The sequence below is a fragment of the Carcharhinus amblyrhynchos genome, chromosome 27 (genome assembly GCF_965287045.1).
Source record: "Carcharhinus amblyrhynchos chromosome 27, sCarAmb.v2.hapA, whole genome shotgun sequence".
NCBI classification, from domain to species: domain Eukaryota; kingdom Metazoa; phylum Chordata; class Chondrichthyes; order Carcharhiniformes; family Carcharhinidae; genus Carcharhinus; species Carcharhinus amblyrhynchos.
In genome coordinates this window covers 9,022,260-9,044,365 of record NC_137350.1, presented here as the reverse complement: position 1 = coordinate 9,044,365, position 22,106 = coordinate 9,022,260, and the positions used below count along the sequence as shown (strand labels likewise).

At 39.9% G+C, this 22,106-nt stretch overlaps 1 protein-coding gene across 1 annotated transcript in view; it reads left to right on the top strand.

The window, feature by feature from the left end:
- Positions 1-22,106, top strand: part of myo1d (myosin 1D) — a 520,742-nt gene that overhangs the window by 355,828 nt on the left and 142,808 nt on the right. The window contains exon 21 of the mRNA XM_080213488.1: positions 4,410-4,564. Coding sequence (XP_080069614.1) covers positions 4,410-4,564 — 155 coding nt within the window. The remainder of the gene's footprint in view (positions 1-4,409; positions 4,565-22,106) is intronic.

Sequence of the window (22,106 nt, the reverse complement as noted above, 5' to 3'; positions counted from 1 at the left end):
GTATAAGTGGTTGGTGTTCAAGATGAGCAGTGGAATACTAATAGATCTCTGAATGTTAGTGGAGTATACTAATATGCATTAAAGAGTGACAGATTGAAATGGGGTGACTGGACTGTGCCTGTGCTGCATTGTCCCATTTCAATTTATCTTTCTGTTGAACTCGGGATGCTTGCAGTTACAGCTGAAACCAGTTTAATAGACAAATTAAAATGACATCACTTTTCCTTGTATAGAAATCTGGCAAGTGTCCATATTGCTTTTATTCTGTACAAAGCTGCTTTTGAATCTCCAGGAGAGAGGAAGAAAGAATAAATGAAGCCAAGTGTGGGGGTGGTGGTGATGGTGGAGGGACAGTGAATGTGATTACGATTGCTTATTTATTGATTTAAAAGTATAGCCCTTTAAGTGGAAATGCATGGAAGGTCAGATGCTAAGCTAAAACCAGCGTATTTCAGTCAGCGGAATCTACATTTTTAAATATAGAATTTGTTTTAATAGCTCAAAAGAGAAATTAAATAATGAATAGTTTCACCCTCTTATTTCCTTTCATAAGGCCATTTGGTTCCTCGTGCCTGTGCCAACTCTTTGAGAGAGCATCAGACAGATTCCCCCATCTGAATTACTAATGTCCTATAGGGAAGGAAATCTGCCATCCTTACCTAATCTGGCCTACATGTGACTCCAGACCTACAGCAATGTCAGTGACTCTTAAATGTCCTCTTAAGTGGCCCATAGCCTTGCAAATGTCAATTATTCTGCATGCAGATCTGCCCTGGAATTTATTATTCCCAACCTGACTCAATCCCGACTATCTGTTACTTTGTATGTAGCTCAGTGCTCATAAGAGCATAAGAATTAAGAACAAGGGTTGTCCATTCAACCTCTTGAGTCTGCTTGCAATTTAACCATTCACGGCTGTTTTGATTGTGGCCTTAAGTCCTCTTTCTTGCTGCCTGTTCCCTCACCCTAACCCTTGTAGATCAAAAATCTGTCTAACTCAGTCTTGAGTATATTCAGTGATCCAGCCCTCACTGTGCTCTGGGGAAGAGAATTTCAAAGGTAAATAGCCCTCTAGGAGAAGAAATTCCTATCCTATTTGGCATAGTGGCTAGGTGACAATGGAGGGCATTAGAGTCATAGAGGTTTACAGCACGGAAACAGGCCCTTCAGCCCAACTTGTCCATGCGCCCTTTTTTTTAACAGCCCAAAACTAATCCCAATTACCCACATTTGGCCCATATCCCTCTATACCCATTGTACCCATGTAGCTATCTAAATGCTTTTTAAAAGATAAAATTCTACCCGCCTAAATGCTGATCTAGTGAGGAACATCGCATCACATGTGTGAATAAAATGAACTGTACAAAAGTAAAATTGTCTCCTGCTTCTCCCAAAGTGTCTGAAGTGAATTTTCTTTGTGCGTATCTCAGAACATTTAAAATCTCCTGCCCAGAATCTAGGCTTATCCATTTTTTGATTCTGCAGTAACTTAAAAGTGCATGGTCCTGAAGTACTTCTGGTTTATTGGTTTAGCAGACCAGTAAATTAATTTACCCTGTGACTGAATTGGTAAGAATGGAAAATACTCACTTCTTGGCCTTCTGGCTCAGATCAAGTGTAGTTTTGCTGGCCTGCACTTGAAAGAAGTCAATGAGGTCACAGTGAGGCTTCATTTGAAGCAATTTTTTAAAACAGCATCTGGGCCTTTTGGCTAAGGTGTAAATGAGATTAAGCACTGGAGGGGGTGCAAAGTCTGCTCCTATCAGCTTGGATTGTGTAGATCAAGCCCAAGACAAGAAGAGGACAGCCTGTCCTGTCAACTTGGATCTGTAATGTCTCAGTCCTTGAGATGTTGAATTGTACTTTGATTGGATTTGATTGAATATAGCTTAAAAAAATGGTAAGAATGGACAATACTCTGAACGGCAGATTGTGTGTTAAGTATAAGGTGAAACAGCTTTCTTTATCTTAAGTGTGGATATGACAAATTCAAAATAAAATTTTCATGACTTTATTTATCTGCCTGCCTGTGGATGATGTGGAGATGCCGGTATTGGACTGGGGTGGGCGCAGGAAGAAGCCTCACAACACAAGGTTAAAGTCAACAGGTTTATTTGGTATTACGAGCTTTCAGAGCGCTGCTGCTTCTTCAGGTGAGTGACTCACCTGATGAAGGAGTGGCACTTTGAAAGCTAGTGATACCAAATAGACCTGTTGGACTTTAACCTGGTGTTGAGAGACTTCTTACTGTCTCTGTAGGTGGATGGACACCTGATTTCTTTTGAAAAGGGTGTGGTGCCTCTTGAAATTCGGCCACTATTCTAAGAAAGTCCAATTTAGAATTTTAAACAGGAATAAATGAGAGATCAGATAAGGGTGTGTTTTCTCCCAGATTTATTCAATTTGTGCAGTGAAAACATTTGTGGAGAGATTGAAAACCTTCCTGGACTATTAGTTGGAGACCATAACCATAGTAATATGAATACACTGATGACGCCATTTTTATTGCTGACATTGAAGAGAAACCACAAAAGATTTTAGACAAAATAGTGAGTGAAAATGGGAAGAAAGAGCTGAGCATAAATAATAAGAAAATAAAATGTTCCATCATGTCCCAACAGAAGACCATACCGGAATGCAAAATCACAATGAAAAATGCAAAAGTCATTCAAGTAAACAAACTTCGTACCTGGGAAGTATGCTAACATCAGACAGAAAATAGGATCAAGAAATAAGATGAAGGATTTCAGTAGCCAAAATTCCCTTTCAAAAAATGAAAATGATTATGGTCAACATAAATTTAGTCATGAAACCAAAGCTGAAAATCCTGGAATTCTGCACCACACCAATTTTGACATAACAAAAGCAAACGTTGGACGATCGGTGAAGTGATGCAGAGAAGAATTAAGGCTGTAGAGTTGTGTTTTTTGAGACAATTGATGAAGATATCTTGCAGAAGTCACACTGTCATTGAATAGATGCCAGTAAAATCTGAGACCAAAGGAACTCTGCTGACCAAGATCAGGAAGAGAGAGTTAAAATTTCTTGAACATATAATTTAAAAATCATGCTTTAGAAAATCTGCTGATGGAAAAGATCAATCGTAAAAGAGATCATAGTAGGTAAAGAACACCCTTTCCAAAAGCCCCTCAAACTGGGTGAATGCACCACCAGCAAAGATCATCCATGCCTCCTGAGCAAGATTGAATAGAAGTGTTTGGTGCCCAGTGCCCTCTAAAGGCATGGTACCTGATGAGAGAGAAACTGGATTAAAGTCTGTTTAGCTGGCATCAAACTTTCTGATTTTAGTTATCTAATATTCACTGTAAAAGCATTTGCAACACTTTCTACAATAGCAATAGTGTGATGACACTTACACTGTGCTGTTTTCAACTATCACAGGGTGTGCTGTGATACCTAAAATCATAGTTCTGTTGTCATTAACTATCCCCGAAAAATAAATCATAAGTAATGAAACCAAAACAGCAGCAAGTTCAAGTAATTAACTCAATACATTGTTTTATATCCCCAAAGAGAATTTTTAAAATTCCATGTCAAAATACCCTGTTAATTTCTAATCTCACAACTGTTAGCGCAGATTGTAACTGCTAACCACCTCCATGGCATGCAACTCCTCAATTTCTTTATCAATTGAACTCATTGTCGGAAGATATGGGACAGGATGTTCTGGCCTCACTCGCTCTGAAACTGGAAAATCTCACCTGAGGTCAATGGTCTGCCCTCGCTCGTTCCGATTCCTATGGTGGGCAGGATGGTAAAATTCACCCCATGATATGCAACCTGTGGGATATGGGTGTGTGCCTGTAACTTTCCCTGACCAGGTGCTGAGTCTTCAGGCTATTACCAGGTTTCACTTGCACCTCCTGGTGATTAGATGTGGAGCAGCTAACGTTGGTATTCAACTAGACTATTCTGTCAGTTCATTTTGGTAACTCAACTCCATTACTCTTCCAGTCTTAATTGTTCTTGTATAACGGTCACACTTCCTTTGAAAACAAGATAAAAGTTTACAGTGCAGGCACAGATTTTGTGCAGGTTTCTTTTTTCTATAGGAGGAGGGCTCACAGTAACCTGCATTGTGTTCGTACAATAAGTCCGCACCCATCATGTCCCCAGCATTTGGTGTACCGTTCAAATTACGATACCTGCTAAAGGTTTGGAGATTTTTAAAAAGGAAATCAAAGTAACATTCTGTGATTCTGTTGGTGACATGGCAAGGGAGTGGGGTTGGGAGGAGTAGTGGAATGTGAATAGATGTTTTAGAGAGCTAGCACAGACACAATGGGTTAGATTTCTGCAGTAAAATCATAATGAATTGTCAATTTCTGAAATAGCATCTGGATCCACACACAACAGTATATATTTTCATATTATCCCTTCTCCTGCAGGTTACTGGAGTGAGCGTTTCAACAGGAAAGGATCAACTTGTGGTGTTCCACACCAAGGATAATAAAGACCTCATTGTGTGCCTTGATAAAATGCAGCCAGCTAATGAGAACCGCATCGGAGAGCTTGTGGGTGTTGTGGCCAATCACTTCAGAAGGTTAGAGGAATTGGGGTATCTCTGTGCTTTAAAGTGGGAAATTACACACTGACACTGAATGAGGACTTACATTAATGGACTCTTCTTCTCCTTCAAAACTTTGCGTGGTCCAACTTGAGTATCAAGGCTTAAAATTCATCTGCAACTAGAGCATGCAACAATCTCAATACAAAATTCTAGCTGTCTGAGATATAGCACACTAGTGTTGTGCTGTTTTAAGCCAATCTTTAAAAATGCATTCTGTTTCAACAAGATAGATTTCCTGTCAATCTTGAAATATTAATTCTAAACTGACCCATAACATGTAAAAAATGGTTTTGGGGATTGAATAGATTTTTCACGTTGCATAGTTTTCTTACTCTTTTGGGACATGAAGCTGGCCTGGACAGCAAATTGAAATGCATGTATGCCAGGAAAACATATTGCACAAGCTTCCTTTATTCCTGCAGAGTTATGATTTGGTTAATGAGTACATCCCTATATGGAAGTTCCCCTCAGGTATCGCACCTGCTGCAAGTTCTGCATGTAATACATAATACGTGGCCTCAGGTCTTCAGCTTTCACATGAGTCTAGTCAAAAAAGATAAATCCCCTTCTTAGTGTAGGGAATCGACTCTTCCACGTGCCTTTGATATAGAATCTATATAGTACTGCATTTACCCAGCAAATCATTAAAAAGTTGGTGCAGTGAAAATTGTCATTATTTTTATCAGGTTGTGTTAAATTAAGCAACAGTGATTGTAAACAAATATTTTTCATAACTTTGTACCGATTTGGATATCGGTAGCACTCCAAAGTGCAATAAATATGATGTGACCTGATTAATTCCACAGCATGCAAAGATGAGCCAATTAAGCCAAAAAAAATGGACTGCTTAAAAGTCTGATCTCACCTACTTGCTGTTGCTCTGGGCAGCAGCAACAACATATATTTATATAGCATTTTTAATGTAGTAAAGCACCTTGACACACTTCCCCAAGAGCATCATCAATGAAGATTTGACACCAAGCCATCTAAGAGATATTAGGACAGAACGCCCCACCCCCAGAGCAGACCCGACTCAACATACCCCGATGCCCACCACAAACTTCAAGCAGCTCTAGCCACTGGAGGTTTTCCAGACTAGTTGGGTGTGCTTTACGCGGTTGTAATTCCAGCAGAGCATGATTTTATGGCCCAGTTGGAAGTTAGGGCTTAATGTTAAAACAGCAGGTGCAGGTTTTTATTTAAATTGACATTTCTTGAAATCAGTTATTCTTTGTGGTTTTGCAGTGCCAGTGTGTTTATTGGTACATAATTAAAAGGTCTGAAGTGGATAAAAACTTCTTAAAAATTCAAATAATGAATGAGTGTGATTGATTGACAGCATTCTGAGACGGTAAGAGAGGCAAAGTATATCGAAGAAAATGTAGGAATAGCTTTCCTTTTCATTTGCCGACTCAAGACAAGGATTCCTATGGTTCACAATTCCTCTGAGGTGCTGTGAACAATTTTGGAACAGGCCTGATTCTTTCAAAATTGCTCGGAGGAAGGGGTAAAATGCCCCATTCCTCCATAAAGATGATAACAGCAGGGAGTTCTAGGTGCAGGCTCACCACTGGCACCCTTATCCTATGCCAGTCAAAATTGCCGGTTCTGTCAACTCAACTGGACTCCTCATAAATCATGGCAGTAATCTCCAATTCTGATGTGGCTAAACCTTTTAAGATAAAAGATCTATTGTGCTGATCCTGTTGACTCAGTGCAAACTCTAGAAGAATGATGTAGAAGAATTATGTAATTATAATAAAAGCTTCTTATTGGGAGGACCCCTGTGGGAAGCATAACATTTCCTTCATCTGGTAGCTACTGACTAGAAGGCAGCATAACTTCCATGTATGTAGACAGCATGGTAGCACAATGGTTAGCACTGCTGCATCATAGCATCAGGGATTGGTTTCAATTCTGGCCTTACACGACTGTGTGGAGTTTGCGCATTCTCCCTGTGCCTGTTTGAGTTTCCTCCCACAGCCGAAAGATGTGCAGGTTAGGTGGTTTGGACATAGTAAATGCGCAGGGTTTTTAGGTTAGGGTAGGGGATTGGGCCTGAGTAAGATGCTCTTTCAGAGAGTTGGTGCAGACCCGATGGGCTGAATGGCTGCCCCCTGCATGGTAGGGATTCTGTGTACCAATTGGGTGTAAAATGTGGTTAGTTATCGCATCTTTTGATATGTTTGTATTATATAATAAATCCATCCTTCGACCCAATTGTACTATGAATCAGTCAGAGAAGGCTGTGGACACCTATTCAATCCTGCCAGCTATACATCATGTACTTCTGGAAAAGCCTATTCAGTCATCACAAAGAATTAAGAGTACTGGCTTGCCTATTGTGGGATGAATCCTTCAACTATTGCCTTTGTTTGAACCACCTGCATCTGCTAATCCAATAATGGATTTGCTTCGTTGCTAGTCTAATGCTGTATTTACTTTCACATGATATCACCAATGCCAGCCCTGACAGCACCAGCCCCGTCATCCAATTGAAAAGCATTGATGCTGCCCATGGAGAGTCTGAGACTACTAAGTAAAGCTGGTTTCCACAGGTTCTTGTGCCAGTGGAGGGGCTCCTGTGGGCATACAAAAACCACCGCTGGGGAATGGGGGCGGCTAGTTTTGTGGCTATTGATTAGGGGCGGCGCTTGATCCTCCTGTTCAGACTGGAGAAACTATATTTCTATTCGCTGGACATTACGAAAAATCAAGTGTAGAAGTAAAATTTCAAATTGCAAATGAACAATGTATATACAATTGGTTAGTGTTTGGGCCACTTGGGAAACTGCTCCATGATATAATAACATCAATAGCATGGAACCCTAGATATTGCATTACTGCTTCTTAGGGCTGTTCAGTTGTGCAAATGTAGCATGTAACAGATCAAGCTTTTGCACTCAAGCTGGACTTAAGATGTGTTTCTACAAATATGCAATCTTTCATCTTACTTTTCACAGAACAATACACTATAGAAGGTGGTCATTTGCCTATTACTCTGCACCTGAGCAGTCTAATTTTTCTCATTCCTCCACCCTTTTCCCATAATCATGGAAATTTTTCAAATACACATAAAATTCCCTTTTAAAAGTTGCTACAGATCTTGCATCCGGCACTGCCCCCACCACCGCCACCCCCCGATCAGGAAGTGATTATGGTAGATTATAACAATTTATTACATTAAAAAAAACTCCTCTCCCCTTGATTTTTTTTTAATCAATTATCTTAAATCTGTGTCCACTGGTTATCAGCACTTCTGCCACCTTATTTACCCTACCAGCAGCTTTGAGCATCTCTCTTGAATCTCTACTTAACATTCTCTGTTCTCAGGAAATAAACCAGCTTCTCTCATCTATATATAAAACTGAAGTTTCACATCCCTGTACCATTCTAGTCAATCTGCTCCACCAGCTTGCTGAAGATCTTGATGTCTTTTCCAGAGTATGGTGCCCAGAACTAAACACAATATTCTAACTGATACCTAAACAGTAATCTGTGAAGGTTAAAAATAACTTCTTGCTTTTAACCTTACACCTCTGTTTCTAAAACAAGAATCTCACCTGATCATTTTTAACAGTGTTGTCAACTTGTGTTTTCAAATGTTTGCATAATTACACATGTTCTATTCTTACATATCCTTTAAAATTGTATCATTTAGCTCACATTTCCTCTACTCATTCTTCTTAACAAATTCAGATTATTAATAAAAAAGTTTTAAACCCAGACACCTGAAAGACACTGTCGACTGCCCCATCCCCTACCATGTCAAAAGCAACTTTTCACCATTTTTCTCTGCTTTATGACTCCTAGCCAATTTCAAATCCATATTGCCAATGTCCACTTGATCTCATAGATTGCAAATTTCCTTAAAAATCCATTATTTGGCACTTAATTAAACACAATTTCAGCTGCACTAGCTTCATCACCCCTCTAATTTTGTTCTTTAACGGTAGTTTCTAAAATTGCAAATTCTGCACAAAAGCAGTTTCTGTTGTTGTACATGAAGTTTCTATTTGAAGCATGGAGTACAGCATATAATTGAGATAATTCCAGTAATGACACTGTTTTGAGTTTATGTCCTTCCCGTGGCTGATGATTTCATCTTTCTGAGTCAGTGAAAGCTCACCAGATTATCGCAGTTCTGTTTGCCTAAAATTTAAGGTGTCATTTCAGGAACAAAAGGATGCACTTTCCCCTGCATCATTGATGCATATGACTCAGTAGGAGTTAGACCGATACTGAGTGCTTTTACCAGTGTGTCAAACTACCACAGGGCAGAAGGATATTGGAGAGGGTAGCATAGGGCTGTTAAGATTTGTATTCTCTCTGTAAATAATTGGCAGTTGACTTGAGCCTCATCAGAGGGAGGATGGCGATTGCAACTGGAGTGACAATATCCAACCAGCATCCATGTTCTTTCTGTAGAGTGTATCATCATTACAATGACCCTAGTGATGCAGCTGTGTTTTCTGTGTGGTTTGTATGGTTTTAAGTTCTTCAGAAATATCACTGAAATTTATAATTTGATTGAGTTTGGTGTGACTCAGTGGTTTATTTGTCCCTGAGTATTGCTTATCATTTACATTTTCTACATTCACAATTGGCGCAGCTGTAGGTATTTTTAAGGTTTTGTGAACAAAAGTATCACAGCTATTTGTTTTGGTGATTGATCCAAGGTAAAAATTATGCCATTTGTTATCTGGGAGGGGATGGGATTGTGGTCATTTAAGTGATGAATAAAGTGGACACAATTATTTGAATTGAATGGAGCTGGTCGCATGTGTCTATAAAATTGATATGGCAAGAGTTACGTTAGATCCCAGCATTTATTTATTCATAGAAAACACTCTTGTCGCCCTGAAACAGCCACTGAGGTGTGCTGAATATTCCACTACATATTCCTTTCAAAGAGAACTTGACAAATATCTTAGAGAAGAGAATATTTCCATTTCTGAGGTAAATTATTAGGTAGTTATGATTAAGTAAGAATCCTAGGCAATATGTTCTCCTGGAGGTGTTTGGGAGAAGCGGGTTAGCTTTCTTTCCCTAAACTGCTCACAGGTACATTTTTCTCCTTTGTGCCTTTCACAGAAGGCTAGGATCTGGTTGAATGATTGACTACAAGGGTGGGAGGGTAGGTTTGATGTGCCTTTTCTTGGCTTTTCATTATTAGGGCTGTAATGGTAGACGCTCCCAGCAAAAGATCAGACTATGTCAATGAAATTATCATATTTTTGTTGTGAAATGGGGAAAGATGGGAATGGATTCAAATGCCTGCACTAATCTGATTGGATTCTGATTGCCAACAAGATTTCTATAAATATCATACCCACGCTGAACACAAGGGCCAGAATTTTACTGCAGGAATCGGAGCAGGCATGGTGCGGACCATGGAAAGGTCTGTTCACCTTGGGTGGGATTTTACGATTTCAGTGTAAATGAGGCCATAAAATCCCGCCAAGGACTCTGGCAATAGACTAGTCAGATGGTGCTTATTGAACTTGCTTCTGTTGTTTTCCATTGTGCCCACTTGTTGTCATTCTTAATTGCCCTTAGACAGAACAATAGGTAATAATCAAAGAGCTATTAAACTTCCAAACTGTGCATTATTTATTACTAGACAGTAGAATTTCTGCTTATGTTAAGTGCATCCAACCCCAATCAAAGGGACAGAGAGCAAACATTGGTCCAGATTTTGCAGTCAATGGTGAAGCAATGGTGCTCACCAGTGACTGTGGAAAAAGCTGCCCAGGAAGATCTAGTGCTCTCTGAGGTGTGGATTTCCCCTCTGTTGACCTCAGTTTGTATTTCTGCCATGTTAAGGAGCACTCTGGCTATCCCGCATCATCAAGCAGGCTAAGCTTCTCAGCGGAAAAAATAATACGCAGAATTCTTTTTCACTTTTACTGCCAAAATTTAAAAAGAGCAAAATGAACGATTCATAGAATCCCCACAGCACAGGAGGCCATTTGGCCTATCGGGTCTGTATTGACCACAATTCCACCCAGGCCCTACACCCGCAACCCCTCATATTTGCCCTGCTAATTCCCTTGACACTAGGGGCAATTTAGCATGACTAATTAACTTAATCTGCACATCTTATGTTCTTATCTTGGACTGTGGGAGGAAACCAGACCACCCGAAGGAAATCCACACAGACACGGGGAGAACATGCAAACTCCACACAGACAGTGACCCGAGACCAGAATTGAACCTGGGTCCCTGGTGCTGTGAGGCAGCAGTGCTAACCACTATGCCATCCCTGGAAAATGGAATTAAGGTAGAAGTTGAAATAGCATTAACATCTTGGCAGCACACTGGTTAGCTGCCTCGCAGCACAAGGAACCCTGGTTCAATTCCGGCCTTGGGTGACTATCTGTGCAGAGCCTGCATGTTCCCCCTGTGTCTGCATGAGTTTCCTCCAGGTGCTCAGGTTTCCTCCCACAATCCAAAGATGTGCAGGTTCAGATGATTGGCTATGCTAAATTGCCTCTTAGTGTCAGGCAGATTAATAGGGTAAATACATGAGGTTACAGAGGGTCTGGTTGGAATTGTTTTTGGTGCAGACTTAATGGGTCAAATGGTCTCCTTCTGCACTTTAGGGATGCTATGATCTTGAAAGAATGTGATTTTCTTTTAATCAGAATGCAGAAATGTGACATTTCACAAATGTAAAATTAGTTTTTCAGGAACGTTGAGGCTGTTCAGTAATTATAAATGTAACCTCGGTTACATGTCAGTGAACAGGGTGGAACTTTTTGAGGGTTTTTACAGTGATACACTGTAATAACTTTGGCTCACCAGTTAGGTATGAAATGACTAACATTTATACACAACATACTATCTTGCAGAGTTTTAACAGCTTGGTGGCTGCCAGTCAGCGTCTGGTATCTGAGGCAGAAGTAGTTCAGCAAATTCTGGGAGGACTTCACACCTTAAGGAAAAAGCAGAAAATCACTGTCTGCAGTTTCTAGGTTTCTGCAGTCAGCTGCACTTGCAACTGACATTAACATCTGGAGGACAAGTGCTGACAGTTTTTGCAACAAAATCGGGCCTTTATTTTCAATTGCCGAACTTGTGTAAAACACATAATGTAATTGCAGCAACCTTAGTTCACAAAGGAATAGCGTGGGTAATTGTTTTCTCTGATGTATCGGGCACCTTCAGTTGCTGTGGTTTATCCCTAAAAAGGACATATATAATAGGAATAAACTTGGTGCTAAATGCAACTTAATCTAATGAAGATTTAAATGGCAGAATTTTTTTTGGTCCTACCAGAAGGTCCATGCCAATGAATGTATGTATTTTTAAATATATTATGCCATTAGCACATTGGTTATTTTGCTAAGTTGTTGTGAAAAGGAGAAAGACAGGAAAGTATGCAAAAGCCTACACTAATCTGATTGGATTCTGACTGCCAGCATGATTCCTATAAATAGTCATCATAATGATGCTGAACACAAGAGTTTTGGCAAAGACTGGTCTGATCATACCTGTTGAATTTGCTTCTATCAACCTCCACGGAAGCATTACTTCTCATAAATAAATTGTATTTGTTAGGGACCAGATCAGAAATTTCAAAGCATATTTTGAAGTTAGTCTAGACCCCTACTTTATTTGATTTTGGCATTAGAGCATAAGGTGTTTTGCTCCAGGTGTGATTCCATTGACCGAATAGGTAGTTTTTATTAAAACAAACTTTATTTAAGAACATAAGAAAAAGGAGCAGGAGTAGGCCATCTAGCCCTTCGAGCCTGCCCCGCCATGCAATAAGATCATGGCTGATCTGAAGTGGATCAGTTCCACTTTCCCGCTTTCTCCCCATAACCCTTAATTCCTTTGTCTATCAAAAACCTATCTACCCGTGACTTAAATATATTTAGCAAGGTAGCCTCCACCACTTCAACGGGCAGAGAATTCCAGGGATTCACCACCCTTTGAGTGAAGAAGTTCCTCCTCAACTCTGATCTAAACTGCACCCCCCCCCCCGCCTTATCTTGAGGCTGTGTCCTCTAGTCCTGCTGTCCTTTCTAAGGGGGAAGAATTTCTCTACCTCTACCCTATCCATCCCCTTCATTATCTTATACGTCTCTATAAGATCCCCCCATATCCTTCTAAACTCCAACGAGTACAGACCCAGTCTATTTAGTCTCTCTTCATAGTCCAACCCCCTCATCTCCAGTATCAGCCTAGTGAACCTCCTCTGCACTCCCTCCAAGGCCAATATATCCTTCCGAACACAGAACACAGTTAGAATATACAAAAAGAATTAGTATAACTTTTATCAATTAAAATGCTTAAACATGACAAAGTATAATTCTTAACAGCTATCTACCTCTATAGTTCCAATTAATATCTCCATTGACATAAATCGTATTTCAGAACCAATTCACACCAAAAACAGATATGCTTACAAGGGTGCTGGATTTCCAGCTATTCAACCCCTCTGAACAGATACAGAAAGACACCGGTCTTCTGACTCCCATACATCAGCTTCCAGAGAAGATCTACCTTCAAGCAGCAGAACTTCAGAGGAAGAGACCAATTTTCTGAGAGATTCAGTCTGTAAACCAGAGAGAGAAAGAGACAGAGAGGTCTTCCTTCTCTTTACAGATCACAAACAGCAACTGAGCTGGGTTTCTCTCTCTGAGCCTAGCCCTGCCCAGTCACATGACTTCTTGTCAAAACCTAAATCAAGTCCCACTCTGGAAAACTTCAGGGGAAAACACTAAAATAACAACCCTGCGTCAATCCATATTAAAACAAACATTTTAGCAATTAAGATCAATTATGCTGCTGCAGTAATAACATGGGCTGCTGGGTACAGACAGCAGCTTAATAGAACTGACTGCTAACTGACCCACTGGTCTTGCACTGATTTATCCTCTACCAGTGCTGTCCAGCCCACCTCAACCAATCCCTTTTCATTCCTGCAAAATTTTCCTACCCCCAATTCAAAAGTTTTGCATCTGCTTTATCTTTGTTCTTTTCCATGGTAATGCTAAATCTAACTAAATTTTGTTCACTATACCTGATATGGTCGCCTATTATCACTTCATCCACTTCCCCTTCTTCGTTCCCTGAGACTAGGTCTGGAATTGCATCTCTTTTCATTGGGTTTGTCACTAATTTGTGAAAAAGGATTTCCTGGACAGACTGCATTAATTTTCCTCCCTAGGTGTCTCTCATATTGTTTGAATCTCAGTTGATATTGGGGTAGTTAAAGTTTCATACTATTATTGCCCTCTTGTACTTACAGGCAGAAATTTGCCTGCATGTTTGTTCTTCTCTCTCCCTTTCACTATTTAGGTTCTGTATTATACTCCCAGTAGTGTTATTGCCCCTTATTTCTAAACTCAACCCATAAACCCTCGTTTGTTGACCCATTTAGTATATCATCCCTTCACACAACTGGAATTGATTCTTTAAGCATTAATGCTACTTTCCTCCTTTTTAATCTCTCATTCCATCATGTCCGAAGACTGAATAAGCAGGGATATTGAGCTGCCAATTCTGCCCCTCCTTTAGCCAGATTTCCATTATGGCAATGACATCCCGCTGCCATGTGTTTACTTGTGCCCTTAACTCATCTACCTTGTTTGTAATACTCCTTGCATTGAAGTATAAGCAGTTTAACTCCATCAATTTCCCTTGCTGGATACTTTTTAAACTTTGCTGTCCCTGTAATTCCTGAGGAAAAGAAGGACAAGCAGATACCTTCCCTCTCCTCATCCAAATCTCCAATCTTCTGTTGTCCATAGGTCAGCATTATTTTTTTCTGAGGCTCAGTGGTGGAGTGTTCAGTAACAGAAGGGATTGTAAAGCGAGAATTTAAGTCGATCAGCCAAAGAATCCGATATCTTCTTTACTCTTTCATAGAATGTGAGTGTCATTGGCAAGGTTAGCATTTGTTATCCCATGAATTGAATAGTTTGCTAGGCCATTTCAGAGGACAGTTAAGAGTCAGCAATGTTACTGTCCCATGCGAGAGGAATGGACGGTTGTGAACCAGATGGAATTTTACAACTATCTATAATCGTTGTCATGGTCACCTTATTTGAGATCAGCTTTCCATTCCAGATTTATTAATTGAATGTAAATTCAGCCAGCTGCTGTGATGGGATTTGTACCCATGTTCCCAGAGCATAAGCATGGGACTCTGGATTGCTAGTCCAGTGATGTTATCACTTTGCCATCATCTCCTCTGTGCACAGATGCGAATTATTTTATACACAGAGTGTTACTGTGGGCTGGAATGTATTGCCTGGAAGAACAGGGAAGCAGGTTCAATAGTAAATTTCAAAGGAATTTATTGAAAGGGAAAAAAGTTGCTGGCATCTGAAACAAGCGCTGGAGAGTTGAGCTCATTGGATACCTCCTTCAAAATCCCAGCAGTGGCCTGGTACGATGGATCGAATGCCCTCCTTTAGCTGGGAGATTTAATGATTCTGTGGCATATGGCTAGGCATAGGTAAAGCCAAAGAGCTAGGAGAGGCGAACCTCTGTATTTCAATCAGGTTAATATGCACTTTATGCATCAAACTTTGCTTGATGCAATACTGTAATCTAATATCTATCTGACTGTTCTAATGGTGAACTGTTTAACCTTTAGAAAACTGTAATATTGCAACTTAAGTGTGCGTTTTATTCTTTAACTGCAATCTTTGTAGCACTGTGTCTAAATTGAAGGACATGATTTTATTGATTCTGTTTTTGAGATGCTGTGCGTTCAGTTCAAGGCCAGTGCAGGATATTCTATCATGGTTCAACAAGCTTTATAGAGACAGATTCAGACTGAGGAATATTCATATGTTTAAAAAGACATCATATGAAGGAAACAAAGTTAAAACAGAAAGCACTAGAAAAGTGCGACATGTTTGGCAGCATCTATGCAAGGCGGAACACAGAGTTAATGTTTCGAGTCCAATATGACTTTTTTTGAAACATTGATCCAAAGGAGAATCATATGAACTTAAAAGGATAACTCTGTTTCTCTCTCCACAGGTGCTGTCGGACCTGCTGAGTTTTTCCAGAACTTTTTGTTAGAACCCAAGCATTTTGCTTTTATTTCAGGAAATGAAGTCATTGGATAGGATTTGGGAGATGAGGAGATCGGAAAAATGAAAGTGAGAAGATCAAAAATATCTGAACCACCAGTAACTCAGAAATCCCTTTCGAGGTTGGTGGCAGGGCATAGGGTCATGATGGGAAAATCACAGGCAAGGCAGTTGTGCCGATTCCTCAATGTGTTCCCTAGTTTCAAGGCAGTGACAGTAACCCACACAACGCTGATGAGAAACTAATGAGATTCATCAGCAGTCAATTAACAGCAATCGTCCATTGTAAACAAGATTTTACTGGCATCACGCAGAACCACCTCTGTGACTACAGGTTATCAGGTAACAAAAGGCACATGCAGAGTGGAAGGTTAAAATACCTTGACAGATATTCTAAATGTACTGCCTTAAGATGCAAATAGGTGGCAAGCTTGAAATTCCCTTCAGGCAGAGGCCTGCAATTTCTTTCCATTTTCCTGGAGACTGCCGAAAGATCTGGTTTTCAGGAATTGGCAGCCATCGACGCCAGCAGTTATATTCCTCCATTTTTTCTGGGCCACTCACATTCCATACATAGCAGCAGCATTCTAACTGCACACACAATCAAGTCTTGCAATCTCATGCACTCACTCACCCTCTAGCCTCCGCAACCTGCATATCACTCCAAATTGGATGGTAACTCTGGAAGCGGCCTCTTATTTGGGCGCTTCCCATGAAATTACCTCCAGAGGGGATTTACTGAAAATGATCCTGACTGCTGAAAAATTTCAAAGCCCTACTTTCCTGTGCAAACACGTGAAAACATACAAGTCTCAGACAGTAGTTTATTTTTCAATTTGGAGAAGCGGCTAACCCCTGATCATTTGTAACCTAATCACACACAATTCCAGCCTGTGATTTCCTGGCATGTTATTTCAGCCCTGCTTTGTTTTTTTCAATAATGAAGCAACCCAAGTGGAAGGGCAGGACCCATGGCACAGTGGAGTGCTATGGAGAAAAGGCGGTGAAAGAAATTTGAAATTAATTGGGGGTGGATCATGTTGGTTGTGGGAAGAAGAAAGGACCAAAGGTACAGAGAGGATTTTAAAAATTTGCACAGTTTTGAGATCCTGGGAAAGGAAAAAATGGAGGTGACCGTGTTTTGAATCTTAATTTTCTTGCATTGGGAAAGTGGGTTATCAATTTTCTCTCAATTCAATTTTGACAAATACCATTCCATCTTTTATTTTTTCTAACCCATTTTGTTTAATAAGAACATGAGGCAGGTCAATAAGCATTCACCCCCTCAAGCATGCTCTGCCATTCATTAATGGTTCATCTGCATCTCAACTCCTTTTGTCTGCCTTTGCTCCATTTCCCCTGATATCCTTACCTGACAAAAATATGTTGACCTCAGATTCAGCCACGTTTTTGGAATCTGTCTGCATAATTTAAACCTCTAAGCTCTGGCGCCACTGTAGTGAACCTGTGCTGCACCCCCTTTGATTTTTATGGGATTCTCCTGGTGTTTAACTGCAATTCCTGGATTATGTTCAAAAAATATTCTCACTGACACACTTTCTAAATGCCTCCTTTCTGAATGCGTTTGTATTCTTGTTTTATGTTGTACAGAATTTGTTCTGTGGTGAGGCGGGGGGTGACCTCCGGAAGGGAGACGGCTCCATCTTCAGCTTATAAGTAATTCATTTAAAAAAAATGAACTGCTTCCCTAATTGCAGGTTCTAAAAATGCTTTGCTGATGTGCATGAATGATGGTGAAATAAGTTGAAACTTTAATTTCCAAACCTAAAGTAGGTCTGACGTTTTCCTGAGTATTGTTTATGCTAATTTGTGGCCATTCTAAGATTCAGGGTGTTCTTCGGAGATTGGGAGGATACTTGGGCATAATTTAGCGTTGGCAAATTGGGCACAACATTTTCAAACTCCTGCATCATGCACAAGGAGTATAAATTTTAGGTCCAACTGCTTTGAATCCTATCCAGTATTCAAAGAGTTAACTCCATTATAAAATCCACTTTACCTGCAGCTTGGAAGTGCAGTGGCCGACATGCTCCCTATGGCTGCTTTTCACAAAGACTTTCTGATTTATTAGAATGTAGTTTTGATCTCAATTTCCCATCATAAAACAATTTTGCTTTCCTTCAAACAATTGCAGAGGCCAGTTCTGCGGCTAGATCAAGCATATCTTTTTGAATAGGGGTCTCGCCCAACTACAAGATATGAAGCCAACACCTCTTTTAAAATCTGTAAAGGCCACTCGGTATTTTGAATGACATTATGGACCTGGAAATGTGTATCTAGCCATTCACTCTTATCAAGTAACTCATTTCTTTGTAGGTTGATAAAAGTCTGATCTGTTTGACCTTTTCTGCCAGGCAAGGCAGATGGCTCGTCTTATCCCCAGACAGTAAGGAATAAGATAACCACTGAAGGGCTGATTGTAATGAAGATTAGTCACACAGCGAATGAAATGGTTCAGGCACACTGGTTAAAATCACATCTCTATGTCAGCTGAACAAAGAAACTGTATTAACCTCCCATCTTAGCTGAGGCACTCCAGAGGCTTCCTTTTGAAGCCGTGCTTTTTTTATAAAGGAAATCAATAGTTTGCCATGTTCTGCTTGAAATTCCACAGCAGCAAATGGTGTGGCTGTGCTTTTGCAGTCTATATTCATTGACTGAGTCCAGCCCAAGTGAAATGAGTCAGGACAAATTGTGTTGGCATCATTGCCTTTGCAACTAGTGGATTACAACACAGTCTTTGGTCAGTTTATCTTTTAATTCTAAACATAAAGAATGTTAAAGCAACAGAAGGAGGTGTCTTTTTCATGTCAAGAACTATCCACTTCACCCAAGTCCCTTACCCTGAGTCTGCAAATCATTTTAAGTGTTTCTTTTTCAATTGTTCAGTCCACTTGACTTTTAAGTTATGGATTTTGCCCCATCACCCTGCCCCAGCCACCACACTAATTGGCAGCTTCAATCCATCTGCCGCTCCATCATTTCCTTGGGACCAATGTTCGTACTCAAATGTGCGAATTAGGTGCGGAGGTTAGATTGACATTTTCACTTCAAGATAACTATGCCTATGAAGTCCAGCCTAAGGACCAACTCAAATCCTTTTACTAACAAATATTTGCTTAAAACAACTTTTTGTCAAAACTACAATTGTTCTCTTTCATTTTTATTTCAAACACCATCGCTGAAGAATTGCAATGGATAAAGAAAATGTTACACCACTTTCTCAGAGAAGCTAGCAATGGCCAGCATTGCACACATCCAAATAATAAAAAAATTTAGGAAGTTATCAGTTCACTGACCAGAAGAAACATCTTTTCCTGATTTCCTTTCTCAAAACTTTCTATAATTTTTGATAGCACTATCAGCTCACCCCTTAACCTAATTTTCTGTAGTGAAAAGTAACCCAGATTTTATAGTTCTGATTTATGTGACAGGTTTCTATGTTTTACATTCATGAAACACACTAGCAATCATTTGCCCAGTATAAGTTGGTCACTTACTGGTATTATTGAAACTACTAAAAGAAAAATTCTGATTCCTATCCATTTATTTTGTTTAGCATTGCAACACTAAGTTTGGTGAAAATAGTAATTTAAACTGAATAATAGCAACAGAGGGGCTGCATGGGAGGTACTTTAATGGGCTAGTTTTACTGCTGCTATTAACTATTCAAAGTGATTTAGACATTGTCACCAATACAATCTCAGCATTATTTATCTAACTGTGAATTTATTTACTAGGATTGTTACAAAACCACATGGAGAAGATACCGCTGTATCTGATGCGACATTTATTTTAGTTTCAAGAGTTATAATCCCGTAGACTCTCCTGTAACATTTATAAAGACACTGATGTTAAGATGCATTCTCTGTCTGTCGAGTCTACACTTGGGCTCCTGATGTATTCCTCTACCTCATCTGTAGAGGTCTTCTCTTGTTCGTTATCAAGATAACCGTTGATTGACATGTTCCTATTTGCTGAAAGTCAGCTCAAATCCTTGGTTTCACACTGATAATGGAATCTCTTTTGTCTCCTCCATCTGGTAGCCTCCTTATCAAGCAGATCATTTGCAGTATGTCTGCCATATGACTTTGCTCCAACATTAGTTGCTTCTTCTCCTCGCCTCTTTCTCCAGGGATTTGTTCGACAGCGTCCCAGTTCACTTTTCTGTCACGGCTATTCTGCAGGCACTTTTTGTGTAATCAGAGAATATACAGCATGCTGCTGCTTACTGCAATTTTTCCCAACATACCAAACATTCTCCCACTAACAACAGCTGGCACTCATATAGCGCTTTTAACATAGTAAAGTATCCCGAGGAGTTGCACAGGACTATTATCAATCAAAATTTGACATTGAGCCACAGAGACGTACAGGCAACCAAAAGCTTGGCCGAAGAGAGAGGTTTTAAGGAGCATCTTAAAGGATGGGAGAGAGATACAGACGTTTAGGAAGAGAATTCCAGAGCTTCGGGCCCCCGAAACTGAAGACAAGAACTGGTCGGGTGAAGAAATTTGGGCTGCCCAGGAGACAAGAATTTGAAGAACACAGAATTTTGGAGGATCATGGGGCTGCAGCTTTATTATATAGTGAGGGGTGAAGCCATGAACAGATTTGAATTCAAGCATGGGAATTTTACGTCAACCAAATGAGAGAGTGATTTATTTGTACATGCTCCAAAATAGTATATTCTGTTCATTGCTCATAGTGCCATAGTCAACATGCAGATTGAATGTATGCCAAGCTTTGTCTCCAGCCTTCCCTGTGGCTTACTACTAACTTCACCCCACTTATCCTCATTCCAGCCTCTTGCATTATACAATGCGATACAAGTTTCACCCAAGTAATGTTAACTGTAATCACAGCAATAAGTTCAAAAATTTCATAGCCAACATTACTTAATCAGATTTCATTTCATTTCATAACATTTCATTGTTATTAATAGGAGCTTCCTAGGTGCAAAGAAAATAGACTACTATGTTGCTTACATGAATAGTAGCCACACAATGTATTTATATAGCACATTTTAATGTAAAATCATCTCAGAGCATGATTGCAACAGTGATTGTACTTCCAAATGTTCAGTTCAGTGATGGGCAACTTAGGTAGTGAATGGGTCGCATGAGCGGCCCTCCTTAATCTCAGTGGGCCACAAAATTAAAATTAGACGAATCATGATCCTGTTAATAAGATTAAATACATTTAATACACACCAAATATTTCAGAAGTTATACATAATGCTTAATAACTTATATTTGTAATCATTAAAAACAGAAGAAATATTTATGCTTAGGAGACAGAGGGAGCATGTGGCTCTCTCAGCTGATGTTGTGTGCATGCATCTCACGTCATGTGCCCTTACTATATCTGCATATCATGTCAGTCATACTGGTCAGAAAAAAAACCACACTGATGGAAATCTGTAGAACGTAGCAACCCTGCACGTGAGCAATGGTCAGCAGAAGTCTCATGGACCACACTCAGCACCCAGATGGGATGCATGTGGCCCTGGGTTTAATTAGACGTTAATTGCTTTGGGTTATCTTAAGGTTGTGAAAAAACTACATATATGGTGGACAGTGGTTAACACTGCTGCCTCACAGTGCCAGGGACCTGGGTTCAATTCCCAGCTTGGGTGACTGTATGAATTTGCACATTGTCCCCATGTCTGCTGGGTTTTCTCTGGCTGCTCCGGCTTCCTCCCACAGTCCAGGTTAGTTAAATTGGCCATGCTAAATTCTCCTTCACTGTGCTCGAACAGATGCCGAAGTGTGGCGATTGGGGGATTTTCACAGTAACTTCATTGCAGTGTTAGTAAAAGCTGATTTGTGACTAATAAATAAATTTTAACTTTTAACTTTAACTTTGTTTTAAGCTATTTCCCTGATTTTTCTGGTGAGCTTTACCATCCAGTCTCCCTTTCCTTTTCAGAGGTTTGCATAATAGAAAAGACATTTGACTCCTTTTTCTAGCATTTTAAAAGAATTGTATTCTCAATCTTGAGCGTATGAAATGATTTTTCAAACTTTTCCCTGCTGTGGGTGGGGAGAGAAAATGCTATCTCAAATATTGACACACAACTAAGGATCCTGCTCTAGTATTGACATACTGTCAGGCACCGGGAACAAATATTGATATACTCATGTCAATCTCCTGTTCTAACTTCCGTAAGATAATGCTAGATACCCAAAGGAAAGCTATGCAGTCATTACAAAAGGACAAATTTACAAAAGAAAAACAAATTTTAACAGGAAATATATGCCCTGTAAGTCAATAAATACAGGTATTTAGAATAAAGTCTAAAAATGTGTAACTTATGGGGAAAATGATAATCGTTTTGGAAATCTGCTGGGATCACACCTCAAAATGTGGAGACCACAGTTTGAAAACCATTCATTTTACATATCTGTACTCAGCCTTTGTGTACCTTCATT